Below are 13,683 nucleotides of genomic sequence, written 5' to 3'. Positions count from 1 at the left end.
CTTAGCTCAACGGTTGTATTTTTTTTCAGAGATATTGAAGAGATGTATTTCAACACCGCAAGTGCTTTCTAAATTTAGTCAGATTTCAAGCTGATGCATATTTTTATAGCTAAGCCCCAAAATACATTTAGAAACAGTCCAGAAATTATGACTTATGAACACATCTTCTGAGCTTGTTACAGATGTTCTTATTTTCATAGACTATAAGAAGATCAAGAAAATATATTATTAGCCATAATTCATTCATTATTTTAATAGATTAGCTAATCATAGGTAAGCCATGACAATGTAATGAATCTGAAATGTGCAATATATTTGGTAAAAACTGTGTGAACCAAAAGGCCAAAGAAATTTTTGTGAGAAGACTTGTGAGTTTCAGGCAATTTGCTTCTCAGCTAGACCTCCTGCAGCATCAGGTTCTAAGTCCAGGTTGGATATCTTGAGATGCACTCCTGGAAACTGGTCCTAATGGGCTGTGAAATCTCTGCCAGGCACTACTGCTTTTCCCAAGGAATGAGAAGATGCAACAGCATTCACATGCCAAGTCAAGGACATGTTTCTCTAAGATTTTTTTGTTGAAGGGAGAAAAGTTTGCAGGAAAACTGAGATTCAGCTGTGCTGAGTCCTTTCCCCCCTAACAAGCCATAACTGCTGTTGTCAGTAGAGGTGCCTGGTGCCACCTACAGCAGGTGCTAACATTATTTACATAAATCAATGCAATGAATTACTGCTGCTGGTTTAAGAATTTAGAAACGACTCAGACAAGAACTCCTAACCCTGACCTATGTAATAGAATAACCAAAACAGTATTTTACACCTTATATTGTCCACTCAGAACTGGGGAGGGTGTTCAGCAATTCTGAACAATCCAAAAAAACCCCACAGCAGTTGTGCATGCTGAGCACTGCTGAAAACCCCCACCTAGAAACTGACGACAGAGTGAGCCAAGCTTTCAGTCTGCAGGGCCGAATTGGACTTAGAACTATATTGTATATATATATATATATAAAATATATATATATTGGGCAAACTTTTTGTTGATAAAATAAAATAGAATAAAAATGCTGTGAAAATTTTACTGGATCCTTTTTTATAAAAGTACACTTTAACTTCATTAGGGGAGAGCATAATAGTAAACCCATCAGTGATAGCCAGTGTATTGAATTCCAAACAGGAAATAAGTAATTCAATACACAGCTAATAGAATAAGGGAAAGCAGATATCTGCGAGTGATTTATCAGGTAAGTTACAGATCACTTTGTCAGGAGGAAAAGCATATAGATTATCATCTATTTCTGTAATATGCATACTAGATTATTTATGTAAATTACCTATTAATGCATTTTTCTGGTATATCAGAGCAGGTTTCTTTTTCCAACTATTTTTCTCCTGAACTCTATTTGCTTATTGTTTTTTTTTCTTATGTAAAACAATTAATATTCATTCAACAGAAATGCTCATTTGAATAAAAAGGATAGAGGGATCTTTTGAGGAAAAAACTGGGCAAACTGAGGACAATGCAGAGGACAGGGTGTTTAAGGAATTTCAAATTCCAAAAGCTTAATGGTTGCCAAAGGTTTTGGAGGCATTTTGTCTGCCTTAGAGCCTACACCATTAGTTTTCTCATTGTTGTCACCCTATTCTTCTTGCCTGTCTACAACCGTCTGGTTTTCTTCATCTTGTGTTTGAATCATAATCTCTTTGTGACAGCAGCTTGTTGCTTTATTCTACCTGTGCAGTGCCTGGCTCAGTGGAATCGCAGCCCATGAGCTTGATAAGCCCAGAGGTAATGCAAACAAGGGACAACATTGGTATTAATACAGGTACACCATACTGCTCTTTTACTAAGCATAAATGTGACATTATCCTCCATGTTCACAACAGATAGTGTAAAAAAGGGGAGGGGAAGGGGCTGGTACAGCTTGAAGTCCAGCAGAATTTAGGGCTGTAGAGAAAAAGCAGGCAGTATTCCTGCCCTCCTCCATCCCACCTTCCCCGCTGTCCCAGCTGTTTCAGTTTTGCCTGCATTTTGTGAAGAAAACGCAGGAAAGCTCAGGAAGAGCTTTCTGACTCAACCCACTTATCTAACCATGTGTAACACTTCGCTTCTCGTAAATTCACGCAGCTTCCTCAGACAGCTTCAACGAGCTGCACTTCAGAAAACCCCTAGATCCTTCCGTGATGGTTTAGGATGTGATATATTTTTCATTACTGAGGCAACGGAGCTACGTACACAAGCACAGAGAGCTGCCAAGGAGGAATGATGTGCTGTTAATAAGGTCACAGCTACATTTCCCCACAGCTGTTGCTGACTCTTTAAAAACGAGAAAAAAATCCCAAACCCTTACACGTCTTCTCAGCCTTTCTATCATAAGCCTCAAAGGGATCACAAATTGGGGTGAGAGGGTCACCCCACTGCCAAATGGGAGTACTCAGAAGCTCCATTTATCACTGAAGTACGAAGCCCCTGCTATCACAGCAGGGATGGCAGAAGTATGTGCAGGTTCTGCCCCTGCCAGCCAGGGTCAGCTGAAAAGCTCAGGTCTCCCCTTAGAGCTGGAGAGATAATTAGGAGGTCTTTGGCTGAGTCACAAGCTTAGTACACGCAGACCTCATTCTTTGGGGAGAGATCTTAGTTTTCCTTCTTTCACAAAGATATTTCATGTAATCAAATGCCTTAAGCTGATATTGATTTACCTCATCCGTTCATTGATCATCTAGAGAAGCACACGCTTGCTGTGGAAAGGAGGTATAATTCTCATTTTACAGACTGAAAACAAAGGCAGAAAAAAGGTCAGTGGTAACTGAGGTAAGTTTTTTTCCTACAAATCTAGCACCTGGAGCAGGCTGGGAACCCCCACTCAGCCCCATTCACTAGCTCAGCCTGAGAGCTGTGTCTCAGTGGTTGTCCAAGTGACTCCAAAAATGAGGCTGGCAAGTGTCCAAACTTAGCAGCAGAGACAGTGAAATTATAAAGGCTCTGAACTGCGCTAAGGGCCATTATGTTCTCCTGCCTCAAATGCACCACATCACAGAGTCAGTTATGAACGAGAACATTGCTAGTGGAATGTGCACTTAACACGATACTGCACAGCGTACAGAGTAGCATGGTGAAAGGAAAGATATTTGACCAAAACAGGTGAGATGTTGCCATACCATTAAATTAATACTATTTCATACTTCGTTAGTCTCCTTTTCTGACTACTGGGGGGATTCTGAATATTCTAGTGGGTGCAGGATTCAGTGATGGAAAGAAATTGTTCTAATGAAAACAGAGCATATTTTTCTACACAGATTTCAGGGTTTAACTCTTTGAATGTCTGGTTACTGTCAGTCTTGCTAGGTTTCTGTGAGTTTCCTACTTCATCTTCTGTCTTCCCTGACACCACAATGGTTATCTGATGACCTCCTTGCTAACAGATTTCACAAGAGAGAAAGAATGGATAACCCTGGATTTTGGCAGTACCTCTGAGAGAAGCCTGATCAGGAAAGAAACTGGAAGAGCTTGTGAGGAAAGGAAATAGTTTAGTTTGCTACAAACAAGTGTACTGTTTCTGCTTGCTCCTTTCCAATACACAAACAGGGTCACTCACAACATTAAACAGACTGCAATAATTATGTTATCCAGTTGTACTTCCCTAGGGTATCTACAGAATAATGTTCTCATTGTCATCCAACAGAGAATGCAGCTTCTTGTTTCTCTATAGATACCATCTTCCTTATCCAAGAGATTTATCATTATTAATTGTCATCCGATTGCACTCGTACTCTTACAAAACCACATGGGTTTTATCTTTTGACAGACATGAGGGAGCTTCTCTAAAGCACCATTTAGAATAACAGGCTTTTAGATCTTCATGGTTTTATTCTCTTTCATTTGAAGCAGGATCTCAGACCGCATAGTACAAAGATGTCTCACTGGACAAGTCAAACGAAACATAGGACTGTGACTCATGTTTTCCTTTTATGACATACTTTTCTACTTTTTTTGCCATTATGTACTAGCATGGGACTGTCAGGATCCCTCCTATTGGCTGTGTGGTTTAGTCCCTGTGGCTTGCTTCGCACAATCAAGAAAGAAGACCTACCATTAAGCATCTCACCACCATGGCCTCTTTGTCACACAACCCACAACTCTGCATGGCCTTCTTTTCCAACTTGTAACTCCATTTCTCCTGAGTAACTCCTATAACATCACAACCTCCCTTTCCTTGGGAGCCTGCAGAAATGTCCCTCTGACACTTAGCCTAATTGTTACCAAAGTTTATTCATAACAGGCTTCTCCTCACTCTAGGAAATTATCAGGCATGGTACTGACTTGAAGGGCTTGGCTCCTTTTACATTGGTGCTTAAGAAGAATCTCTGGCAAGTTGCACAAATAAATTTAAAGGCAGTGGCTAAAGAAATTGACTGTATGCCAACAGGAAGAGCAAGAGCTTGGGGAGTTCCTGATGATCTCACCCTGGAAACACAAAGCCAGGCTGTGGGATATCTCTGACAACTGATACCTAAGGGTTTAAAGACAGCAACATGTGAAGCAACATTACTACTTGAAATAACAGTCCACAAGAGTGGTCTTAAAAATTCTTGTAGCAATTACTTAGACTGAAGCAAAGGAAGAGTTAATAATAGTAATGACCATGAGGTTCTGTGGGAATATTTTTCTTGGCAAAGCCTGTAGAACCAGTTATTTTCCTTATCTGTAAATACTTTCTTGGACTGTATCAAATGAGAAAGTTGCTGGCTGGGGATTGGGAGGGGATTCAATGACTCAGCAGAAGACTACGTTTGTTCTGCCACAAAGGCCTTTCATTCTGAACTGTCTGAGTGCCAGCTTTGTAAACGGGACAATTACTTCTTTCTAGATCTCAAAAACATTGAGTTAATTACACAGGAAACTAGTTGTGATGACATGAAATCAATTTACATGTAATAATCATTTGTTGCTTATCATCCCTCAAAAAATCAGACATAAGAAGTCTAAAAGCTCCTTTTACACCTTGATCTTAAAAATATACTACTGGGTTTAAACCTTTTTTTATGCCAATGCCCCTGATTCCTGTGTCTATCAAAACATTTAACATCCAGTGCCTTCTTCCTGTGATTCCATTTATGTTATCGCCAGCTAACCAGACTGATCCTCCAAACCAGTAAAGGTCAGCACAGTGGTGCCTTGGGGGGGACCCCAGTCTTAACTGACCTTAACACTTCAGGTTTTAAAAACGTGCGAGGTGAACTGCAAGGAAATGGAAATTGAGGATAGATGGAAAGGAGGCATCTTTAGCGCACCACCAAACTTTGACTGCAGAAGAATGAGAATTTTCAGGTATTGCCAGATTTCCCCAAAAGAGAGGCCTTTGGGTGCTGCTAAGCCTTCAGTCACCCAAGAAATATCTGTAGCTTCAGAGAGGCAGAAAGAGGTTAGCAAAGAATAAAAGGAATCAGTTCAGAACCAGGGCTGGAATGCAGGGATCCATAAGCTCACTCAGTATCTGCCAAATCTGAAACATTCTTCTGCTTCCAGCATCCCTAGTGAGGGAGACTATAACTGCTTCTCACCAAAGGAAATTACTTACCAGCAGATTCTTGGGGTTATGAGTCTGATAACACTCTTACCTAAGGTCTCTCTGAAAGATGCTTTCCATCCCCTGTCTGCTCCAAAGAAGTCAGTGTTAAACACCAGGAACAAGTTATTACTGGAGCTCTTAATATTCGGAGGCAGTTCTGAGCCACAAAATTTCCCAAGGAGAGGAGCATGGGTGTCTGAGCCGTCATATACAGCCACATAATCTTTGTAGCAGGAGGGAGATATTTCGAGCTGGAAGCTGTTGAATCTGTAAAATACACTTGGAGCTTTAGGTATCACATTTTCATTTCTGTTCCTGTGTTACATGTGTTTTTAGTGCCTGAGGAAAGGCCCAAGTAATAGCAGTAGCCAAAGCCATACACAAACATTTCTCTACAAGAACAAGCAAGCAGAACTATTAGCTGCATGACAAAACACTCCAGCCAACCACCCTCAAAGAAATTGTGACTTTCACCCACTGGGTCTCTTGCAAGGCAAGCTGTCAGCACACTTCAGCTTTCTGTGAAGCAGCACACCTCCGCTTTGCAAACACACCCTGTCTCACTTCTGCAGATTGTTCAGGCTGCAATTTCTTCGGGCACAAGTGGCATATAAAATTCAGGGTCAGAGTGCAGACCATCTGGGTCTTCACCTTAGTTGGGAAATGTCCTCTCAATTCTTAATTCATGATCAGCATATATATTACAGAAGAATGTATCCTTTTTTTTTTTTGTGGTAGCAATATCCCTCTTTTAGGCAAGACAGCACACTCGGAAGTATACTCTTTCTGGGTGGGTATAATAATACTTGATCTGCAAAGTGAGTACCAGCCTTCTAAAAGAATATTTTTTTCTTATATAAACTCATAGATGTCTCGTAACTCCTCAAAGGCTGAAAGAATTTGACTAAAGCATGAGCTGCATTTTTAAAATCTCTTAGTCCTCTTGGTAACCAAACTGGGAAGTTAAAATTCTGGTGATGTTCTGCACAGAACAAGTTACAGAGAAAGATGTAAGGGAGCCTGAGGTTGATAAATGTGCCTTCAGTAGCCATTTCTCATTTTAGTTCAGCTTCCCCTTGGAAAAGGAAAGATAGAAAATTGTCAATAATTTCTGCCTTTAATTGGAGTCAGAGACCTCCCTTCCCCCTTAATAACAAGCTGAACTTGGATTACATACTTGAGGGCCACTACTTTGCCATTTCCAACTGTGATGTAGTACGAACAGTTCATGTTGTTGTGGTAATCAAGAACTGAATGGGCCGGACTGCTGATAACACCAACAGAGCCATTGAAAATGCCACCACAAGCTGTAGGGGAAACAGAAAAAAAGAGTGATTAGTGTCTGAATACTAGCTTGGTCCTAATTCTCATATTCTTGCAGGAGTTTAGCCATAAGGAAAGTCCTTGATAAATTAGAAGCAGTCTTTGCTGTATGCCTAAAACTTTTAAAGGTGGAAGTAACAGGTTGTTACTCATCCACACCAAATGTCAATGGCTCCATCTTTGTGCAGTAAAAAATTGAGCCTGATTTCAATTTTGCTGCAGTAGGACCAGGGAGCAGTGGGATGGGGCAGGTGCCCCATGCAGCAGTGTGATGAAGGTGTGTCTGGAGTAGTTCTGCACCCATTCTAGCTTGCCAAGAGAAACCTGGCTGATGTGTGGGCAAAGACATTCCTTCACTCAAACTCTGGCCCCATGGAAGCCTCTGAAAGTTTGGCAGTGACACAAAAGCAGCCACAGTTGTACTGAGCCCTGACCCTGCCTTTTCTGAAATAACTGTTCACAGAGCCTCATAATTCTTCCACCTCCTGGCAGGGCTAGGGCATCGCTGTAGCATTTGTTCTGTGCAGGAAGGCAGAGAGCAGTCCCAAGGTATCACTGACCCTGGGGAGTGTTCCGCACTTCACCCTGTGCTGGGACTTGCCAGCAGTGGGGGGTGGCTGAGTTGGAGGACTGCATACTTGCTCTCTGGCTGAGCAAGCTGTGAACTGCTTGGCTTCTCACACCACGGATGCTGATGAGGGCAGGATGTGGCTAATGTTTGTTCCCAGCTTCAGTGCTTGAGGGAACAAGAACTATTATAAAACCAACTTTAATCTCCATTGTTAGCTTCAGCCTTTATTTTATAATCCTAACTTAGCAAAAAACATTTCCCTGCGTCCTGTTGATTAACAGCTCAAAGCCACACACAGCTTTTCATGTTTTAAAGGACATGCCATTGCCCAGGCCACGACCTTAACAAAGGCAGTCCCATACAGGGTGCTGCTGGATGCAGAGCCCCTGGCTGCCCAGCGGCTCAGGCTGGCGGCCCCGGGAGCACTGGCAGATAAAGGACAGGGGCTGGGAGGATAAAGAAACAGTATTATTCTGCACTAGGAGGGGGAAGCATTTTTCATTTTTTTTTCAGCAAACAGTACAACTAGAGGGAAGAGGAATGTTAATTGCTAGAATCTGCTTTGTATACAACAACAAGCTAATAAGGCTTCAGTCATCTTTCTCAAATGTCAGAAGTCACAAGTCAGATAGCAGCAACTGACTTCAGTGAGTTATGAAGGTCTTTTCCATGAGTAACTGCACATTGTCATTTCTCAGTGCCATTCCCTCTGTCTTATCTGTATCAGGCCATTCATTTTATATAAAGAATTTAGCCTTATGCTTTTTGCTGTGGCTTCAAACATGAGGAATGCACTAAGGGAAATACCAAAGTTAAGAACTCGCATTTTTCTCTGCAGTTAGAAAATGATGACTTAAAAAATCAAAGTACTGTCTCTACAAGTTAAACCTAGAAAATACTAAAACAGGTTCTGAAAAGAAGATTAATCCTTTAGGGTATTTATATTTCATGTAAATTCTAAACTCAGTTGGAAACTTCTTTTTCTAATATGTATTTCCTCTTTAAAACAAAACAGATTTCATGTGAATGACAAAAAGTTTAGGTGAAAATATTTATTAAAGAATAAAAATGTATCTAGATCCCGACTTTTATTTTTACTAATACCTGGCACTGCAAGAGGGTCATCAAATGGAGGCATATAGCTGGATCCATTTAAAGATCCTGTTTTGGTTCCCATTTTTAATAACATAGTTTTAGTGTAACTGAGAATCAGACCATTCTCCTGTATATGATAAAATCTTTTAAATTAACTCAGTTAAATAAACAGGTTTCTCCTTAAACATTGTAAAAAAAAACATCCAACCAACCAACCAAACCCCTACGCCGCCCAAATGAGCTGCATTTGTTTTATACAGCAAAGAAGTGTTTCAGTTCCTGACTTGGTCCAATGTAGAGTCTTGAAATGAAAGTTGTGAGATAACACATCGGCCAGTGACAACACACACCAAGCAGCCCCATGTCCTGTTTCTGAGAGCTCTCTTTGGCAAGTGCAGAGGGAATATGAACCATCTACACCCATCTAAGTTATTCCCCAAATGAGGTACATTTCCTACACCAAACCATTATCCAGCCGGAGCATTCCTACCATCTAAAACCTAAAGAACAGGACAGTGGCTACTCACCAACTGTTGTGTATCTCGCCTGGAATCCAAAGCCTGCAATGTGGGAGTCAGTGTAGAAGTTGAGCAGCGTAGGTCCAAAGACACTGACCGGGGCAGGGAGCTGATTACCACAGAGCGTGATGAGAGGATGTGGGGTAACCCTCGTCCCACGGAAGATGCTTAATCCATCATAAAGACAAATTCTGCTCAAGAGTGCTGGGGCTGTGTGGACATATAATGCAGAAGTGTTAGCAGTGTATTTTCCTTGTGATCTACTGAGCTGCAAGTATATAGACCTCACGCAGGATAAGAATTAAATTTTATATTACTTTCCATTCCAGGATATCAGGATCTCATTTGCTTGCTGAGGAAGCAACTGTCGATTTTATAACATGCAGAAAAACTGAGGCAGAAAACGGCAGACACCTTGTATATAAAACATCAGACTGGTCTCATTCAACACATCCTATCATCTGGAAAAGGCTCCAGGCCCCTTGAGTTCATGGGATGAGGAAACACCATCTATGAGGAGATGAGAGGACCTAACAAAAGCATGGCTTGCCTCTGCAGGTCAAAGCAACATACCCTTTGTTACAGGCAACCAACTCCCTGGTATTTCTTTCCCCTAATGCAGAAGTCAGCAGTCAGTGCAGGGAATTTTAAATCACTAAAAGTGAGAATTTTGGAAAACAAATAAACAGTTCATACACTAACATGTTTCAGAGCTGACTTCTTTCTCAATTCCCTCAAACTCTGGAGTACCTAAAACCAGATTCTTCAGGTTGACTCAGAAGACTAAAAAAAAAAATTCAATCTTGCAGTTTGCCACTGAAATGCTGTAACTGCGGCAGTCAGTGGACATCTGGAGATGACTGAGCCATAGGAAAACACCCAATGATTTTCAAGAGCAATCTGCTTTATGGGGCAAATCAGTGCAGATAGTAGGTTGAGTGAAAAGCGGCCCATTCAGAAGAACCAAAAACCATAGAAATGGGGAATGTACTGTTCTACTATTTTCTCCTATTGGTTTCCAGTTTCTCATTTGCAATTAGGTTTCTGGAGGAGACATCATCTCTCGATTCCCTGCCCTTCCTGACTTCCTAGCCACCTCACCATTCGCAAACATATTTGACTGAGACAAGAAGTCTCATAATACATTAAGCTCATGTAAGTTTAATGAAGGTCAGCAGCTGAGTTAGCATGCCAGGGAAATGTCACCAAAGAAGGACAAGCTGTGCTTTCAGTGTAAGGCTGTGAGTTTAGGCAGAGACCTGCCAAGCACCAGCCATCGGCACCCTGGGAGCTCAGAGCCATGTCACCGCCTCCCTGTCCAGCTGGGAGCCACAAGCATGGGGAGAAGTTGGTGGTACCCAGAGTGGCACCACCAAGGCATGTATGGTGGAAGCCAGAGAGGTTGGTATCGTGTGGAAGTGAGAAGGGAGCCACATGGGTTATACAAGAAAGCTGGATGAATGCTGTCAGTGAAAAACATAGTACACATCTACTGAAAAATGAGCTTCGTTAGTTGTTATGCTTGTAGAACAACCTGATGTCTTCTTTGTCTTCGTCTTCATCATTTACAAGCAAAATGGAAGCTGGGGTGTCACATGTTTGTTGAGGTTAAGTTATCATGTTCAGCAATCTGTTAGCAACAATGGGGCAGTTAAGGAAACTGCAAAGGATTAATAAAGAATTAACTAAATTTAACAGGAGAGATGCTGAGCCTACTGTTGCAGCAGAGTGACTCCTGCAGACTGTCCAGTCAAAACAAGCTGCTTCCTAGTGTTGCAGGAAACAGGATGACTCATATTGAACAGGATGACAAATAGGAATGGAGTGATAACTCTGTTTCACAAGAACAGCAGGGTGATCCCAGCAGTCAGGTATATTTTAGATCCTCTCTGGAGTTTTCATTTTAAAAGTCCTTCTCTCTCAATGAAGACAAAGTATTCTAACGTGTTTTACAATTATGGCAATAGGGAAATATGGTGTTTGTCTGACTCTAACAAGAGTAACTAAGCCAAAAACAATCAGCCACATCAGATACCTGATTATACTGTTAATAAAATAATTAATAAAAATATTCTTCATGTCTTACCCTATTATGAGAATACTTGACAGTGTGATTCAATTAAAGAGCATAATACACTTTTAAATACAGAAAAACAGGGGGTAAGAAACAGACACAAGTGCTATTTCAGAATGGAAAAAAATTGAGAAAGCAATTCAGGTCCTTTCCTGAAAAGACTTTGGAGAAAGGCATGAAGTGAAACAGATTTCTCAGCAAAGCAAAGGTCCACAATACCCACCACAAGTTGTTTTGAACTGCTGCACTGGGAAGAATAAAATGGCTGATGTAGAATTGTGAGCAAAAGTCTTTGGATCCTCATTTTTCAGGCAAATATCATTTATGACCCATGAATTCTGGCAGGACTGATGATTAAATGATCTCTATCCTATAACTTATTCTCTTGTTTACACTTTCCTTAATGCCTCATCATACTAAATGCATTATTATGTAAATAATGCCCAGCCTCAGCCTCTTCTGTTCTGTCTCCTCATGCCATACTTCCAGCCTCTACACATACTCAGCACATCATCAGCGATTCTCCTCTGTAGTTTATTTCCTCTAATTCTATCATCTTAGATCTTTTCTAGACCAAGTTCTGTCCCTTGCACTACAATGAAGCAGCTTTTCATGAGTCTCCAGAGATCTTTTCTTAGCCAGATGTCAGACCCACATCCTCTTTGAGCTGACAGGCACTTTCCACATAGCTGTCGCTGTTTTTCTTCATAAAATCTTGTCTACTAAGAGCTTTTGCTCATCCTTCTGGTATTACTGTATTCTCTCTTCCGATTCATCCATGAGGATTCAATGAAACATCTTCTCTCCTGTCTTTCTCTATCTCCATATTAGCTCTGTATAATCTCATTTGCAAGGACAGATGCAACTACTATCTCTGTGCTGATGACCCCGTAAGTGTACTTCCTACCTCCAGGCCTCTTTCTGTTCAGCCTAAAATCTTATTTCTGTCTCTCAACAAAACCATTCAACAGGAGAGCCCCGCTGCCCCCCCGCCAAGTCTTCCATTCCATCCTCTTTATTTATGCCTCACCATTTTGCCTGCTCTCACTAGGTCCATGTCCATGATTTTGTTCTCTCTAGGTTTTCACATCCAGGCTAGATCTAAATATTGTCAATTTTTTCCATTTATTATCTTTAATATAAACTCTTCCCCATCCTTCACATAGCTATGACTCTCACCCAAGAAACAGTAATTTTTCCAAGATAGATACTGTACCATTCGTTCCTCTAGCCTTAACGGTATTTCTTCCAAATTCTGCTCAAGAGATCAATTATTTGGCCTGATGTTATGAATCCTTTTTCTTTGAATTGCTGTGTGTATTTGCTTTCAGGGCCTTTTGTTATCTATCTGCACTCTATTTAAATAATCATCTCTTGGTACCGGTCAGCTTTTGACACATTGACTCATGTCTCCAAAGTTCACATAGTAAGAGCTTCAGTTGCCCTTACGTTACAGTTTGAAATATGCTTTGTGCTGTCTTCCTTCCAATTAGCAGAAATTTCTGTTCAGTCTCATTACTCTCCATCAAATCATTTATTTGATATGATGCCTGCATAAAAACTTTGACCAAACTTGGGTCTCTAACTATCTGATCACTAATAACAATGTCCTCTTTCCATCTTTCTGTCTATAGCCATAGATTCTATTTCATTTTGTATTGAGGCAGAACCTGTCTTTTCATTTAAAGTTTGTAAAACTTAAAATAATGAGCTTTTGGTTCACAACTGTAGTTTCTGCTATAAATGGTAATGCAATTAGTACTTACTAATGTAAAGTAATATGCATATATATAATCCTATGCAATACATTAACCAGCTCCATAGCACAAGATACTATTTTGAAAGCAAGGAATTCCAAGTCTTTCATATATACATATCTCTATATATCTCCTCTTTCAAAATAACCTATTGCAAAACTTGGCTACTTTCTGAATTGCCTAGAAACAACTGAGAAATCAGATAAAAACAATTCCAAAATGAAGCAGTGACCCTATCCTAGATTGCAAAATTACAGTTGCATGTTTAGAAAAAAAAAGGAGAAATAAACAAATTATTAGAACATTTTTCAGGCTGACATGGTATCAACACAAATACGGTTATTTTGTATGGACAGAGTATAAATACTACAGAATTCTAAAAGCAGGTATTGCAGGAGGCGGAGGATTTGGAAACTGACTAGTCCCCCTTATGATTGGAGCCCCAGACATAGCATTCCCCCGCATAAACAACATGAGTTTCTGACTGCTTCCTCCCCCACAGCCATTTCCCCTAATTTTCCATGATTTGGAACTCAGATTTTATTGGATGTTACATTCATACTTGAAGAGTATTACAGCCATTTAATAATGCACTGTCATAGCTGTCCTAGAGGTGTATTTGTAGCGACATTCATCTGAATAAAGCTTATGACCAAAAGATGGATGTGATTAATTATTTCCTAGCTAGTAAGTTTACTAAGATAGATAAATCAGCTTTGTTTATTACTTTAGTATGTTAGATTTGTGTAGACCGCTAATCCAAGGAGGGAGGACAGAT

General features: G+C 40.5%; 1 protein-coding gene and 1 long non-coding RNA gene across 12 annotated transcripts in view; one reads left to right on the top strand and one right to left on the bottom strand.

Annotated features, from left to right (window-relative positions):
- The window catches only part of CUBN (cubilin), a 155,263-nt gene that overhangs the window by 11,639 nt on the left and 129,941 nt on the right, over nucleotides 1-13,683 (bottom strand). For 9 of the 11 annotated variants that reach the window (XM_037387144.1, XM_037387146.1, XM_037387145.1 and 6 more), the window contains 3 exons: nucleotides 9,084-9,284; nucleotides 6,745-6,874; nucleotides 5,617-5,834 (listed from right to left, as the gene is read on the bottom strand). In XM_037387144.1, coding sequence (XP_037243041.1) covers nucleotides 5,617-5,834; nucleotides 6,745-6,874; nucleotides 9,084-9,284 — 549 coding nt within the window. Of the gene's footprint in view, nucleotides 1-5,616; nucleotides 5,835-6,397; nucleotides 6,643-6,744; nucleotides 6,875-9,083; nucleotides 9,285-13,683 lie in introns of those variants that run through there. The other 2 variants (XM_037387150.1, XM_037387152.1) reach the window with 2 other exon arrangements.
- LOC119147763 lies at nucleotides 2,586-13,404 on the top strand. The gene is made up of 3 exons (XR_005104142.1): nucleotides 2,586-2,599; nucleotides 6,387-6,389; nucleotides 13,304-13,404. It is a non-coding gene; the product is annotated as an uncharacterized LOC119147763 (long non-coding RNA).

Source organism: Falco rusticolus, chromosome 4 (genome assembly GCF_015220075.1).
Source record: "Falco rusticolus isolate bFalRus1 chromosome 4, bFalRus1.pri, whole genome shotgun sequence".
Classification (NCBI taxonomy): domain Eukaryota; kingdom Metazoa; phylum Chordata; class Aves; order Falconiformes; family Falconidae; genus Falco; species Falco rusticolus.
Note: the sequence above shows the minus strand (reverse complement) of the source record. Positions and strands in the feature narration are given on the sequence as shown.